Here is a 17,599-nt window from a genome sequence, read left to right as displayed (position 1 = left end):
TGGTGATGGATGGGGAGTATGTGAAGGTGTGTGAATCAGGATCATGCCACCAACAGAACACATAAGTAGACACAACAACCTAACCCTTATGTTGTGAAAACAACAGCTTGGGAAATTACAGGGCAAGAGGTCAGGCTTTGATATCTGAGACAGTTATTTGGAGTCACCATTGGTATGCAAATTATCTGGAGGAAAAAAACATGACAGACAGGATACAATGGTGCCACTAAAATACATTTACATTAGAACAGTGTGTGCATCCTCTCTCACGTCACAACTATAACATTCCCTCTCCTCTTTCCCTGTCTATCTCTTTGAAAATATAAAAACATTTTCCTTGTGTATCTCTACTTCCTCTCATTTTATATTATTTTCTGTGTTTTTGAGTAAGAGCTGGCTCTGGGCTCTCTCTATTTTACTGTCTGTGGCTATTGGGAAAAGGGAGTGAGTGTGCTTAATGTGTCATCAGAGAGAGGACATGGTGGCTATGGTTGGTAGAACAGGGAGGGGGGTGTGAGAGATGGTTTGTGGTGGGAAGTTATCGTTGTGCATATTAAAGACTGATGACTGTAGAAGACATGGGACAAATGCCCACAGGAAATAGGCATGAATTTTGTGGTTGAGTGTCCGTGCGTGTGTGTGTATGTGCGTGTTAGTTGTTTTCTTCCAGAACAAATTATATTTTTACAAAGACCACCTCTCAATCTCACAGAGGGGTTTCAGTCTGGAATACAATTTTGCCACATTATCGCCACAGTCCATGGTCTGTTATTCCACTTTTCAAATTCAACAATATAATGAAGCAGCACTTACTCTGAGATTGAATAAAGTCTGAGTGTCTAGCTGTTGGGCATCTGTACTTTGAATAGTCTGAAGAAATATTCGGTCTAAAATTACCCAAAAATATGAGGAGCGTTTCGGAGGTAAAGTCCACAAAGGAAGCAAACGGCTTGTAGAGTGACACATTTCCCTCTATTTATCAAGACTAGAAACATACCAAGACCAAGAAAACTAGAATGATCTTACAATAAAAATTGCAAATCATTTAAAAAAGTATGTGGCTTTAAAATTATGATATGGTATGGTAAGATTTTATCAAGGATTTGCAAGTGGTTAATAACATGTATTACCAAAATATTCTGTTACCAAACACTGCCAACTATGAGAATGTCACATACTGTACAAGCTTATCTAGACCTTGTCACACCGCCCAGACCCTCACCTGCACACTTAGTCCTGCTGACGAGGGGTGGTCCAGGTGGTCCGGTGCCGCCCTCTCCGGGCCGGGTCAGCAACACACTTATGTGATACTCCGTGTCTGGGTCCAGGTGCCACAGCTTGTAGGTGACCATGTTGACCCCATGGACCTCGGACCAAGGTGATTGGCTGGCCCGGTACTCAATCTCCTTCCTGATAATAGGGCCATCTCCCAGGATGGAGTTGGTGTTGAGCTGGATAATCAGATATGTGGAGCCCGCTCGCAGCAGCTGTGGGGGCGCGATAGGGGAGGGGGGAACTGTGGGAAAAAGACAGGGTAGGAGGCTGTGAGTTTATTTTAATGTTATTATTGCTTCTATACACAGTAGCTGTATTTCCTCCATCCACTATGTGTTACGGCTGTCGAAAAGAGGGGACCAAAGCGCAGCGTGGTGAGTGTTCATGATAATTATTTAATAATACGAAACACTTTAACAAAAGAAACAAAACGAAAGCCAACAGTTCTGTCAGGTCACATAATACAAAACAGAACACAACTACCCACAAAAAGCAGGTGGGAAAAGGCTGCCTAAGTATGTCTCCCAATCAGAGACAACGATAGACAGCTGCCTCTGATTGGAAACCATACCCGGCCAAAACATAGAAATAAAATACATAGAATGCCCACCCCATATCACACCCTGACCTAACGAAACAGAGAAAAACGTCTCTCTCAGGTCAGAGCGTGACACTATGTGACATTTGAGGACTATGTTGGTCGGAAGTGGTTGGAACTGCATTCCACTGTACTTAAAAGTACTATATACTATTGCTAATCAGTCTTATTACAACATGCTTATCAGCTTTTTCATCCTTTTACTCTAAATAGGCTTCCTTTTACTACATCCATAACCTTCAGGGTTTTTTTACACATATATATATATATATATATATATATATATATATATATATATATATATATATATATATATATATATATATTTTTTTTTTACAACTTTATTTAACAAGGTAGGCCACTTGAGAACAAGTTCTCATTTACAACTGTGACCTGGCCAAGATAAAGCAAAGCAGTGTGACACAAACAAGAACACAAAGTTACACATGGAATAAACAAACGTACAGTCAATAACACAGTAGAAAAAAATCGATATACAGTGTGTGCAAATGAAGTAAGATTAGGGAGGTAAGGCAATAAATAGGCCATAGTGGCAAAGTAATTACAATTTAGCAATTAAACACTGGAGTGATAGATGTGCAGAAGGTGAATGTGCAAGTAGAGATACTGGGGTGCAAAGGAGCAAAAAAATAAATGACAATATGGGGATGAGGTAGTTGGATGGGCTATTTACAGATGGGCTATGTACAGGTGCAATGTTCTGTGAGCTGCTCTGACAGCTGATTCTTAAAGTTAGTGAGGGAGATATGAGTCTCCAGCCTCAGTGATTTTTGCAATTTGTTCCAGTCATTGGCAGCAGAGAACTGGAAGGAAAAGCGGCCAAAAGAGGAATTGGCTTTGGGGGTGACCAGTGAAAACTACCTGCTGGAGCGCGCGCTGCTAAGGTGACCAGTGAGCTGAGATAAGGCGGGGCTTTACCTAGCAAAGACTTGTAGATGACCTGGAGCCAGTGGGTTTGGCGACGAATATGAAGCGAGGGCCAGCCAACAGGAGCGTACAGGTCACAGTGGTGGGTAGTATATGTGGCTTTGGTGACAAAGCGGATGGCACCGTGATAGACTGCATCAATTTGCTGAGTAGAGTGTTGGAGGATATTTTGTAAATGACATCGCCGAAGTCAAGGATCGGCAGGATAGTCAGTTTTACGAGGGTATGTTTGGCACCATGAGTGAAGGATGCATTGTTGCGAAATAGGAAGCCAATTCTAGATTTAATTTTGGATTGGAGATGCTTAAAGTGAGTCTGGAAGGAGAGTTTACATTCTAACCAGACACCTACAGTGAGAGAAAAAAGTATTTGATCCCCTGCTGATTTTGTACATTTGCCCACTGACAAAGAAATGATCTATCATTTTAATGGTAGGTTTATTTGAACAGTGAGAGACAGAATATTAACAAAAGAATCCTGAAAAACGCATGTCAAAAATGTTATAAATTGATTTGCATTTTAATGAGGGAAATGAGTGTTTGACCCCTTTGTAAAACATGACTTAGTACTTGGTGGCAAAATCCTTGTTGGCAATCATAGAGGTCAGATGTTTCTTGTAGTTGGCCACCAGGTTTGCACACATGTCAGGAGGGATTTTGTCCAACTCCTCTTTGCAGATCTTCTCCAAGTCATTAAGGTTTCGAGGCTGACGTTTGGCAACTCGAACCTTCAGCTCCCTCCACAGATTTTCTATGAGATTAAGGTCTGGAGACTGGCTAGGCCACTCCAGGACCTTAATGTGCTTCTTCTTGAACCACTCCTTTGTTGCCTTGGCTGTGTGTTTTGGGTCATTGTCATGCTGGATTACCCATCCCCGACCCATTTTCAATGCCCTAGCTGAGGGAAGGAGGCTCTCACCCAAGATTTGACGGTACATGGCCCCGTCCATCGTCCCTTTGGTGCGGTGAACTTGTCCTGTCCCCTTAGCAGAAAAACACCCCCAAAGCATAATGTTTCCACCTCCATGTTTGACGGTGGGGATGGTGTTCTTGAGGTCATAGGCAGCATTCCTCCTCCTCCAAACACGGCGAGTTGAGTTGATGCCAAAGAGCTCCATTTTGGTCTCATCTGACCACAACACTTTCACCCAGTTGTCCTCTGAATCATTCAGATGTTCATTGGCAAACTTCAGACGGGCATGTATATGTGCTTTCTTGAGCAGGGGGACCTCGCGGGCACTGCAGGATTTCAGTCCTTCACGGCGTAGTGTGTTACCAATTGTTTTATTTTTGACTATGGTCCTAGCTGCCTTGAGATCATTGACAAGATCCTCCCGTGTAGTTCTGGGCTGATGTTGTCACCTTCTCACCAAGCTGCTTGGCGATGGTCTTGTAGCCCATTCCAGCCTTGTGTAGGTCTACAATCTTGTCCCTGACATCCTTGGAGAGCTCTTTGGTCTTGGCCATGGTGGAGAGTTTGGAATCTGATTGATTGATTGCTTCTGTGGACAGGTGTCTTTTATACAGGTAACAAACTGAGATTAGGATCACACCTGGGAGCCAGAAATCTTTCTGATTGAGAGGGGGTAAAATACTTATTTCCCTCATTAATATGCAAATCAATTTATAACATTTTTTATGTGTTTTTCTGGATTTTTTTTGTTGTTATTCTGTCTCTCACTGTTCAAATAGACCCACCATTAAAATTATAGATTGATCATTTCTTTGTCAATGGGCAAACGTACAAAATCAGCAGGGGATCAATACTTTTTTCCCTCACTGTAGGTATTTGCAGGGGCGGGCAGCGATCGGTTGAAGAGCATTCATTTAGTTTTACTTGCATTTAAGAGCAGTTGGAGGCCACGGAAGGAGAGTTGTATGGCATTGAAGCCCGTGAGGAGGTTAGTTAACAGTGTCCAAAGAAGGGCCAGAAGTATACAGAATGGTGTCGTCTGCGTAGAGGTGGATCAGAGTATCACCAGCAGCAAAAGTGAAATCATTGATGTATACAGAGAAAAGAGTCGGCCCGAGAATTGAACCCTGTGGCACCCCTATAGAGACCCTCCGATTTGACACACTGAACTCTGTCTGAGAAGTAGTTGGTGAACCAGGCGAGGCAGTCATTTGAGAAACCAAGGCTGTTAAGTCTGCCGATAAGAATGTGGTGATTGACAGAGTCGAAAGCCTTGGCCAGGTCGATGAATACGGCTGCACAGTATTGTCTTTTATCAATGGCGGTTATGATATCGTTTAGGACCATGAGCGTGGCTGATGTGCACCCATGACCAGCTCGGAAACCAGATTGCAGTGGAGAAGGTACGGTGGGATTTGAAATGGTCGGTGATCTGTTTGTTGACTTGGCTTTCGAAGACCTTAGAAAGGCAGGGTAGGATAGATATAGGTCTGTAACAGCTTGGGTCTAGAGTGTCTCCCCTTTGAAGAGGGGGATGACCGCGGCAGCTTTCCAATCTTTGGGGATCTCAGACGATACGAAAGAGAGGTTGAACAGGCTATTAATAGGGGTTGCAACAATTGCGGTGGATAATTTTAGAAAGAGCGGGTCCAGATTGTCTAGCCCAGCTGATTTGTAGGAGTCCAGATTTTGCAACTCTTTCAGAACATCAGCTATCTGGATTTGGGTGAAGGAGAAATGGGGGAGGCTTGGGCAAGTTGCTCTGTGGGGTGCAGTGCTGTTGACCGGGGTAGGGGTAGCCAGGTGGAAAGCATGGCCAGCCGTAGAAAACTTCTTATTGAAATTCTCAATTATCGTGTATTTATTGGTGGTGACAGTGTTTCCTAGCCTCAGTGCAGTGGGCAGCTGGGAGGAGATGCTCTTATTCTCCAAGGACTTTACATTGTCCCAGAACTTTTGGGATTTTGAGCTACAGGATGCAGATTTCTGCTTTTAAAAGCTTTGGTTTCCTAACTGCCTGTGTATATTGGTTCCTAACTTCCCTGAAAGTTGCATATCGCGGGGGGCTATTCGATGCTAATGCAGTATACCACAAGATGTTTTTTTGCAGGTCAAGGGCAGTCAGGTCTGGAGTGAACCAAGGGCTATTTCTGTTCCTGGTTCTACATTTTTTGAACGGGGTATGCTTATTTAAGATGGTGAGGAAAGCACTTTTAAAGAATAACCAGGCATCCTCTCCTGACGGGATGAGGTCAATATCCTTCCAGGATACCCGGGCCAGGTTGATTAGCCTCTCTGGGCTAGGTGGGACGTTTGCGTCCCACCCTAGTCAACAGCCAGTGGAATCCCGTGGCGCGATATTCAAATACCTTAGAAATGCTATTACTTCAATTTCTCAAACATATGACTATTTTACACCATTTTAAAGACAAGACTCTCGTTAATCTAACCACACTGTCCGATTTCAAAAAGGCTTTACAACGAAAGCAAAACATTAGATTATGTCAGCAGAGTACCCAGCCATAAATAATCAGACACCCATTTTTCAAGCTAGCATATAATGTCACATAAACCCAAACCACCGCTAAATGCAGCACTAACATTTGATGATCTTCATCAGATGACAATCTTAGGACATTATGTTATACAATACATGCATGTTTTGTTCAATCAAGTTCATATTTATATCAAAAACCAGCTTTTTACATTAGCATGTGACTAGCATGTGACTAGCATTCCCACCGAACACTTCCGGTGAATTTACTAAATTACTCACGATAAACGTTCACAAAAAACATAATTATTTTAAGAATTATAGATACAGTACTCCTCTATGCACTCGATATGTCCGATTTTAAAATAGCTTTTCGGTGAAAGCACATTTTGCAATATTCTAAGTAGATAGCCCGGCATCACAGGGCTAGCTATTTAGACACCCAGCTAGTTTAGCACTCACCAAAGTCAGATTTACTATAAGAAAAATGTTATTACCTTTGCTGTTCTTCGTCAGAATGCACTCCCAGGACTTCTACTTCAATAACAAATGTTGGTTTGGTCCCAAATAATCCATTGTTATATCCAAATAGCGGCGTTTTGTTCGTGCGTTCAAGACACTATCCGAAAGGGTAAATAAGGGTGACGAGCACGGCGCATTTCGTGACAAAAAAATTCTAAATATTCCATTACCGTACTTCGAAGCATGTCAACCGCTGTTTAAAATCAATTTTTATGCTATTTTTCTCGTAAAAAAGCGATAATATTCCGACCGGGAAAGCGTGTATACGTACAAAGAGAGAGAAAATAAAAACATCTTGTTCCCTCGTGCACGAGCGTGAGTCTCAGAGTACTCTGACCGGCCACTATCCAAACGCGATAATGTGTTTCAGCCTGGGGATGCCTCGATATCATTCAGCATTTTTCCGGGCTCTGAGAGCCTATGGGAGCCGTAGGAAGTGTCACGTTACAGCAAAGATCCTCAGTCTTCAATAAACAGAGACAAGAAGAACAAGATCTTGTCAGAGAGGGCACTTCCTGTAAGGAATCTTCTCAGGTTTTGCCTGCCATATGAGTTCTGTTATACTCACAGACACCATTCAAACAGTTTTAGAAACTTTAGGGTGTTTTCTATCCAAAGCCAATAATTATATGCATATTCTAGTTACTGGGCAGGAGTAGTAACCAGATTAAATCGGGTACGTTTTTTATCCGGCCGTGTCAATACTGCCCCCTAGCCCTAACAGGTTAGAAAGGCCTGCTCACTGAAGTGTTTTAGGGAGCGTTTTACAGTGATGAGGGGTGGTCGTTTGACCGCAGACCCATTATGGACGCAGGCAATGAGACAGTGATCGCTGAGATCCTGGTTGAAGACAGCAGAGGTGTATTTAAGGGGGCAGGTTGGTCAGGATGATATCTATGAGGGTGCCCGTTTTTACGGATTTGGGGTTGTACCTGGTAGGTTCATTGATAATTTGTGTGAGATTGAGGGCATCCAGCTTAGATTGTAGGACGGCCGGGGTGTTAAGCATGTCCCAGTTTAGGTCACCTAACAGTATGAGCTCTGAAGATTGACCTGGGGCAATCAATTCACATATGGTGTCCAAGGCACAGCTGGGGGCAGAAAGTGGTCTATAAGAAGCGGCGAAAGACTTGTTTCTGGAAAGGTGGATTTTCAGAAGCAGAAGCTCAAATTGTTTGGGCACAGACCTGGATAGTATGACAGAACTCTGCATTTATCTCTGCAGTAGACTCCGCCCCCTTTGGCAGTTCTATCTTGTTGGCAAATGTTATAGTTAGGGATGGAAATTTCAGGTTTTCTTGTGGTCTTCCTAAACCAGGATTTAGACATTGCTAGGATATCCGGGTTGGCAGAGTGTTCTAAAGCAGTGAATAAAACAAACTTAGGGAGGAGGCTTCTAATGTTAACATGCATGAAACCAGGGCTTTTATGGCTACAGAAGTCAACAAATGAGAGCGCCTGGGGAATGGAAGTGGAGCTAGGCGCTGCAGGGCCTGTATTAACCTTTACATCACCAGAGGAACAGATGTGGAGTAGGATAAGGGTACGGATAAAGGCTATAAGAACTGGTCGTCCAGTGCGTTCGGAACAGAGAGTAAAAGGAGCAGGTTTCTGGGCATGGAAGAATAGATTCAAGGCATAATGTACAGACAAAGGTATGGTAGGATGTGAATACAGTGGAGGTAAATCTAGGCATTGAGTGCTGATGAGAGAGGTTTTGTCTCTAGAGACATCATTTAGACTAGGTGAGGTCACTGCATGTGTGGGAGGTGAAACAAAAGGGCTAGCTAAGGCATATTGAGCAGGGCTGGAGGCTCTACAGTGAAATAAGACAATAATCACTAACCAAAACAGAAATGGACAAGGCATATTGACATTATAAAGAGGTATGCGTAGCTGAGTGATCATAGGGACCAGTGGGTAGCTAGGCGAGCTGGAGACACGGCGATTCAGATAGCTAGCGGGCCGGGGATAGCAGGCTAGCAGGAGGGCCTTAGGGGGACGTCGCGATGGAAGAGTCTGTTGTAGCCCGCTCGGGCGGTTACTTCGGCACTTCAGTCGTGTTGGATCGGTTTGAGCCCCCCCAATGTCTGAACATTTTTAGCAGATCAAGGGTTCAAATAGCAGATTGGACCCACCTATTAATAGCACATTAACTAGCCATACATGAACATAACAGATAACCGTGAGTGAAAAAAACAGCTGTACATATGGTCTGAGGAATATGTATGATCTCAGAATACAAGCTCTCTTAACTTCTTTGGGATAGGGGGCAGTATTTTCACGGCCGGATAAAAAAACGTACCGATTTAATCTGGCTACTACTCCTGCCCAGAAACTAGAATATGCATATAATTAGTAGATTTGGATAGAAAACACTCTAAAGTTTCTAAAACTGTTTGAATGGTGTCTGTGAGTATAACAGAACTCAAATGGCAGGCCAAAACCTGAGAAGATTCCAAACAGGAAGTGCCCTGTCTGACAATTTGTTGTCCTTCTGTTGCATCTCTATCGACATTACAGCATCTGTGCTGTAACGTGACACTTTCTAAGGCTTCCATTGGCTCTCTAAAGCCGCCAGAAAGTGGAATGGGGTGTCTGCTGTCTCTGGGCAAAGTACAGCAGCTCTGTTTGTGAGTGGTCAGCCTAGGGACAGTGAGACTGGAGATGCGCGTTCATGAGAATTCTCAATTTTTTTCTTTCAGCCTTCGAATGGATACAACGTTGCCCGGTTGGAATATTATCGCTATTTTACGAGAAAAATAGCATAAAATTGATTTTAAACAGCGTTTGACATGCTTCGAAGTACGGTAATGGAATATTTTTAAATTTTTTGTCACGAAATGCGCTCGCGCGTCACCCTTCGGATAGTGACCTGAACGCACGAACAAAACGGAGGTATTTGGATATAACTATGGATTATTTGGAACCAAAACAACATTTGTTGTTGAAGTAGAAGTCCTGGGAGTGCATTCTTACGAAGAACAGCAAAGGTAATCCAACTTTTCTTATAGTAATTCTGAGTTTAGTGAGCCCCAAACTTGGTGGGTGTCAAATTAGCTAGCCTGTGATGGCCGATTTATGTACTCAGAATATTGCAAAATGTGCTTTCACCGAAAAGCTATTTTAAAATCGGACATAGCGATTGCATAAAGGAGTTCTGTATCTATAATTCTTAAAATAATTGTTATGTTTTTTGTGAACGTTTATCATGAGTAATTTAATAAATTCACCGGAAGTTTTCGGTGGGTATGCTAGTTCTGAACATCACATGCTAATGTAAAAAGCTGTTTTTTTAATATAAATTTCAACTTGATTGACCAAAACATGCATGTATTGTATAACATAATGTCCTAGGAGTGTCATCTGATGAAGATCATCAAAGGTTAGTGCTGCATTTAGCTGTGGTTTGGGTTTATGTGACATATATGCTTGCTTGGAAAATGGCTGTGTGATTATTTGTGTCTATGTACTCTCCTAACATAATCTAATGTTTTGCTTTCGCTGTAAAGCCTTTTTGAAATCGGACAATGTGGTTAGATTAACGAGAGTCTTATCTTTAAAATGGTGTAAAATAGTTGATTGTTTGAGAAAATTGAATTGTGGTATTTTAGTTGGCTTTATATTTTGCGCCGTGCGATGCCATTGACTGTTGTCTGTCCTCAACAGGTTAATTGAGCGATGTGTGCCTCCGCTGGCACCGTAATTAATGCAAGCACTTCACAGAGGAAGTCACTAAGATGAAAGAAGAGACCCAACATCATTTCCAAAGCAGAAATCATTTCAGAGGCCACTGTCCAAATGACACTTACAGCAGACTCTCAGAGCCACTGAGCAATTATACAGTAAGTCGACTGTGTGAGGGGAAGATGGGAATGCAGAAAAACGAGGACTAAGAGTGACAGAAAGATCAGAGTTAGGTCTGTGGCTGTGACTAATCCCTGATTCCTGCAGAGGCGCCGGTGTCTATTATGACTGTCCTCTCAGAGGGCTGTCGTCTCTATTCCTGCCTCATCCCATGGATGCTTCCACAGAACTCGTACACACTGCAGGCAATCATGCAAGCCTCACAAGCCTCTGGAAGCACAGGGAGACAGGCTATAATACTATATATTGATGTAAATTCACCTCATCTCACATCAACAATACTCCCTTACTGTACTTTCCCAAGGATTCTATAACTGGCAATATTCATTACTGTTGCATTTCTGTTTTCAGCACCATTTTGTGTTTAGGAACACAAACCCAGCTGACTGTATCAGCTGGAGGTTTGTTAATGTAGCTTTAAATGTACTTATGAATTTACTCAATTATGAATATTTTTCGAGATCCCTGAAAATTAGTTTTTTATCGAAACATGATAACTGATATGATAAATGTTAGCCAAAAACACCTCAGGGGTGAAACACAACAAAATGTGTTCTACATTGCAGGGACTGAACACTGGGCCTATTTGGGCCTATTTGCATTTGACATGATTACTTTGTGCCTGCAATCTATGGGCCGAATGGGGAGCGCTTGTGTGATCTGAAATTAGTTGATCAAGCTAATTAAAAGGCTGATTACCCTCTTGTTAGCGGGGGCAGTGGGGCAGGGGTGTTTATAAAAGCCTTGTTAAGGGGCTCACACTGCAGTCCCTGTGAAATACAACTCAGAGAAGCAGTAACTGAGCGAGCAGCTATGAGTTATGGCCCCATTACAGAACGGCTATGCATCAGTTATCAGAAGTCAGGACAGAACACACCATGCCAAAAATAACCCACATATTCTGAATTTAAAAAAGCTACGGCAACAACCATGTCACTACTATAATGCTACTAACAATTCCAGAGCTGAAAATTCTTTGTACAGTTTTCTACAGAACTGAGCACATTACTTGGAGATAGTCTGTGAATTGATTGAGGCTGTTGTTTACTGGCAGATACTGTGTGAGCTTAGTTCTGCTCTGGCTAGAGGCTGTGCTGTCATCCACCAAACGGTCCGCATCACTAAACTCAACGTAATACGTGCTGTCACATCTATCGATGGATTAGATTGGTGCTACTTCACAAACCTGCCTTTACTCACTCTCTCCCCCTCCTCTCTTATTTCTTACTCTCTCTCTCTTTCCCTCCGTCTACCACCTCTCCCTACTTTCAAGGCCTGTTTTAAGAAGTGATGACGCAAAGGATATAAATGACGAGAGGAGATGAGTAGAATAGGATTTCTCCATGTCCTTATTTCCCTCTCCATCTCCTTCCTCTGGTTTAGGGATTGGGGCCTAGCGTGGCATCAAACCCTCCTATTCAGCCATATTCAGCCGTGTCATCAAAGCGCTGTCAGAGCAGTGTCAGGCTCTAGGGTTAGAGTGAGTAATGGGACTGAGGTTGGGCCATCTGCAGGACATGATATGAGGGGGCAGAGATGATGGATCAACATTGGAGACCAATAGATCAGCTCTCCAACACTGCTATACTGATCAGCCTGGAACATTATTATTTACCTTTATTTCAATAGGGAAGTCATATTGAGACTAAAGTCACTTTTACAAATGAGCCCTGCACAATACAAAAACAAGCACATACATCAGGCAAACATAAATAAAGACAATATACACATGGTGGCAGGTAGCCTAGTGGTTAGAGTGTTGGGCCAGTAACCGGAAAGTTGCTGGATTGAATCCCCGAGCTGACAAAGTAAAAATCTGTCGTTCCACCCCTGAGCAAGGCAGTTAACCCACTGTTCCCCGGGTGCCAAAGACGTGGATGTTGATTAAGGCAGCCCACCACACCTCTCTGATTCAGAGGTTGGGTAAAATGTGGAAGACACATTTCAGTTGAAGGCAGGTATCCCCTTTCCATTAAATACACATGCAGACAGAAAAGAGCTCCAACTTCTTAATCATAACCTCAATTTTATACCGCACATTGAATATAGTTGCGGAGAGTCCTTGTAATCCTAGATTCAGATCATTCAGGCGAGAAAAAACATTGTCATCATGCAAGCGGTGAGCCAAGTGAAAATGATGGTCAGTAAGCTCGTCTCTCATTTTTTTTTAAATGTGTCAATACCTTGTCTCTTGATAACCAGCGCACTTCTGTATGTTGTAAAAGTGTTACATGGTCGCTGCCCATATCATTGCATAGTGCAGCAAATACAGCCTTGCACAAGTATTCATCCCCCTTGACATTTGACCTATTTTGTTGCATTACAACCTGTAATTTAAGTTGATTTTTATTTGTAATTCATGTAATTAACATACACAAAATAGTCCAAATTGGTGAAATGAAATGAAAAAAAAGTATTTACTTAAAAATTCAACAACCAAAAAATCAATAGATACAAGTGGTGCTATGAAGCCCCTAAATAAGATCTGCTGCAACCAATTACCTTCAGAAGTCACATAATTAGTTAAATAAAGTCCACCTGTGTTCAATCTAAGTGTCACATGATCGGTCACATGATCTCAGTACCTGTTCTGAAAGGCCCCAGAGTCTGCAAAACCACTAAGCAAGGGGCACCACCAAGCAAGTGGCACCATGAAGACCAATGAGCTCTCCAAACAGGTCAGGGACAAAGTTGTGGAGAAGTACAAATCAGGGTTGGGTTATAAAAAAATATCAGAAACTTTGAACATCCGACGGAGCACCATTAAATCCATTATAAAAAAATTGAAAGAATATGGCACCACAACAAACCACCAAAACTCACGGACCAGGCAAGGAGGGCATTAATCAGAGAGGCAACAAAGAGACCAAAGATAACCCTGAAGGAGCTGCAAAACTCCACAGCGGAGATTGGAGTATCAGTCCATAGGACCACTTTAAGCCGTACACTCGACCAAGCTGGGCTTTACAGAAGAGTGGCCAGAAAAAAAGCCATTGCTTAAAGTGTTCACCAAAAGGCATGTGGGAGACTCCCCAAACATATGGAAGAAGGTAATCTGGTCAGATGAGACTAAAATTGAGCTTTATGGCAATCAAGATAAACGCTATGTCTGGCGCAAACCCAACACCTCTCATCACCCCGAGGATATCATCCCATCTAGGAAAAATGCCAAGGGGGGTGAATACTTTCGCAAGTCACTATACACGTGAGTTCAGGGGCCTTGCTTTAACAAAGTTAACCTGTTGGGGCTAGGGGGCAGAATTTGCACGGCTGGATAAAAAAATGTACCCGATTTAATCTGGTTACTAATCCTACCCAGTAACTAGAATATGCATATACTTATTATATATGGATAGAAAACACCCTAAATTTTCTAAAACTGTTTGAATGGTGTCTGTGAGTATAACAGAACTCATTTGGCAGGCAAAACCCTGAGACATTTTCTGACAGGAAGTGGATACCTGATGTGTTGTATTACCTTTAAACCTATGCCATTGAAAAACACAGGGGCTGAGGAATATTTTGGCACTTCCTATTGCTTCCACTAGATGTCACCAGCCTTTACAAAGTGTTTTGAGTCTTCTGGAGGGAGATCTGACCGAACAAGAGCCATGGAACGATTATGGCCCATTAGACACCTGGCGCGCGAGTTCATGTTGGGTACCCTCGTTCCAATACGTTATAAAAGAGAATGCATTCGTCCACCTTGAATATTATTCATGTTCTGGTTAAAAAAGGCCCTAATGATTTATGCTATACAACGTTTGACATGTTTGAACGAACGTAAATATATTTTTTCCCCTCGTTCATGAAGTGAAGTCCGGCGGGCTTAGATCATGTGCTAACAAGACGGAGATTTTTGGACATAAATGATGAGCTTTTTTGAACAAAACTACATTCGTTATGGACCTGTGATACCTGGAAGTGACATCTGATGAAGAGAATCAAAGGTAATGGATTATTTACATAGTATTTTCGATTTTAGATCTCCCCAACATGACGGCTAGTCTGTATCGCAACGCGTATTTTTCTGGGCGCAGTGCTCAGATTATTGCAAAGTGTGATTTCCCAGTAAGGTTATTTTTAAATCTGGCAAGTTGATTGCATTCAAGAGATGTAAATCTCTAATTCTTTAAATGACAATATAATATTTTACCAATGTTTTCTAATTTTAATTATTTAATTTGTGGTGCTGACTTGACTGCCGGTTATTGGAGGGAAACGATTTCCTCAACATCAATGCCATAGTAAAACGCTGTTTTTGGATATAAATATGAACTTGATAGAACTAAAAATGCATGCATTGTCTAACATAATGTCCTAGGAGTGTCATCTGATGGAGATTGTAAAAGGTTAGTGCATCATTTTAGCTGGTTTTATGGTTTTGGTGACCCTGTCTTTGAATTGACAAAACATTACACACAACTCTTGTAAATGTACTGTCCTAACATACTCTAAATTTATGCTTTCGCCGTAAAACCTTTTTGAAATCGTAAAACGTGGTTAGATTAAGGAGATGTTTATCTTTCAAAGGGTGTAAAATAGTTGTATGTTTGAAAAATTTGAATTTTGACATTTATTTGGATTCAAATTTGCCGCTCTTGAAATGCACCTGCTGTTGATGGAGTGCACCACGGGTGGGACGCTTGCGTCCCACCTAGCCCATAGAGGTTAACCATTTTCAATGTAGTGTCCAAAACGTCTTTCAAGCTGTCAGGCATTCCCTTGGCAGCAAGAGCTTCTCGGGGGATGCTGCAGTGTACCCAAATGCCATCAGGAGCAACTGCTTGCACGTGCGGTACCACTCCACTATGTCTCCCTGTCATGGCTTTTGCGCCATCAGTACACATACCAACACATCTTGACCACCAAAATCCATTTGATGTCACAAAGCTGTCCAGTACTTAAAAAATATATCTCCTGTTGCTTTGGTTTCCAGAAGAGGATGTCTTTCTTAATTGACCCCCCATAAACATAACGGACATATACCAGGAGCTGTGCCAGGCCCACCACGTCTGTTGACTCATCCAGCTGTAACGCATAGTATTCACTGGCTTGTATGTGAAGCAGTAATTGTTTCAAAACATCTCCTGACATGTCACTGATGCATCGTGAAACAGTGTTGTTTGATGAAGGCATTGTCTGTATCATTCTTTTGGCCTTTTCCCCAAGCATTGTCCGAGCCATATCCGTCGCAGCAGGAATAATTAAGTCCTCCACAATAGTATGAGGCTTGCCTGTCCTAGCCACTCAGTAGCTCACCATATAAGACACTTCTAGACATTTTTATGAATGGTATCTGTTGCTTTTATACATGTCTTACTACTCTAAAGTCGTCTTAATTCTCGCTCCAAAAATTCCCATGGCTTATTTTTTCGAATTGGCATGTTTTGTTTCTAAATGTCTGTGTAAAAGTGAAGGTTTCATTGAGTTGTGAGATAGTATTTTTGCACAAATAACACTGTGGCTGAGGAAAGGCAATACTCCCAATATAAGTGAACCCCAAATCAATGTATCATATTTGCGCCTCTTCGATGGTCCAACATCCCTGTCTGTTGTTTGGTGCTTTCCCGGGTAAGGGGGCAGTAGCTCTTCAGCTGCATCAGATTCACAACTGTCAGTGTCCATGCTAGCTGCGCTAACAACGAATGTAGAATTACTGATGCTAGCAATGGATGTGCTCGTGGAAGCAGAACAACTTGTGTCATCGACAGGTGCAGGAGTAGTACTGCCTGTAGTAGCAGTACTACAAGTAGAGCTGGTGTGCGTATCTATGGGCCTTACTTTTTCTTAATCCAATTTCAAGTAAACGGAATGAGCAGCAGCTACGTTTGGCTACACACGGATCGTAAATGGAATTCCCGCGATGGAGTAATGGTTGATGTGATTTGACGTAAATTATTTGACTAGGCTACCTGTATTTGACATTGTGTTGTTATTTCGCTGAAAAATTAGATTTAATTTTATTTTTGGCAGTGAAACGAGGCTACCCCCGACGGCATTGCACGTACCGCTGTTTGGGAATACCTGGTCTATATGATAATATCAATCAAGCACTTCAATGTGTTGATTAAATTATGCCACAGCTGACAAGTGTGTTTGACGTGTAAATTGATTAATGATTCATTAATGTTCATTTTACTGCTTTTGCTAACACAAAGTAACATGACTAAAACACTTTTATTCAGTTCACCCTTGGTTCATAGACCTACAATACAGCATATTGAGAGATCCTAGCCTCGTCCCACTGACTGACGGTGGGTGCATTTACCTTTGACGATGAGTTCAGCGAAGTTGGAGACCCCAGAGCCCCTGGAGGACTGGGTGACACATCGGTACAGGTCCTGGTTGTTGCACTGCACACTGTCCACATGTAATGACGCCACAAAGCGCCGGTGACTCAGGTGCTTGACCAAGGCTGTAGAGGTCACGTCCCCACTGTGCCTCTGGAGAGAGAAAACAGGATGGGTCAAATATAAACAAGCACACAAAAACACATGCCGACAACCATCCGTGGAGATCAGTGGACAAAGGGCTGGAAAACGGGCCGCACCAAAAAAAACGCATGGTTGCCAAGAAAGCAGTTAGATTTGCTAGATTCTTAAAATGTGTGTGCAGTGTTTGCGTGTTGGAGTCACTTTTAATTATTAATTGATCTACTGTTTCTATCGTAGGCCACTGTAATCGATGGTACCATTCTGAAGAAGGTGCACATGGATCAGATTCAAACTTTGAAGACCGAGATCGAGTCATTGAAGACAGACCAGCAGAAAGAAAAACATCATCTGAGGGCAGAGATATGGGCGACAGCTGATGCATTGGTCCAGAGCCAGACGGCATTGGCGGAGAGTCGAAAAATGACGCGTTGAATAGGGCGAGGAATGAGATCTCACAATCCAAGTCACAAACCATGCCAGGGACACCTGTGAGCTCTGGAACTCCACCACCTCTGAGACAAGCATGGAGAAACGAAAATGTTCAAT

General features: G+C 42.4%; 1 protein-coding gene across 5 annotated transcripts in view; it reads right to left on the bottom strand.

Annotated features, from left to right (window-relative positions):
• The window catches only part of LOC106604982 (receptor-type tyrosine-protein phosphatase U), a 242,004-nt gene that overhangs the window by 79,559 nt on the left and 144,846 nt on the right, over positions 1–17,599 (bottom strand). For all 5 annotated transcript variants that reach the window (XM_082975231.1, XM_082975229.1, XM_082975232.1 and 2 more), the window contains 2 exons: positions 16,888–17,062; positions 1,223–1,516 (listed from right to left, as the gene is read on the bottom strand). In XM_082975231.1, coding sequence (XP_082831357.1) covers positions 1,223–1,516; positions 16,888–17,062 — 469 coding nt within the window. The remainder of the gene's footprint in view (positions 1–1,222; positions 1,517–16,887; positions 17,063–17,599) is intronic.

The sequence above is a fragment of the Salmo salar genome, chromosome 05 (assembly GCF_965601325.2).
Source record: "Salmo salar chromosome 05, fSalSal1, whole genome shotgun sequence".
Classification (NCBI taxonomy): domain Eukaryota; kingdom Metazoa; phylum Chordata; class Actinopteri; order Salmoniformes; family Salmonidae; genus Salmo; species Salmo salar.
This window is presented reverse-complemented; position numbering and strand designations above follow the sequence as displayed.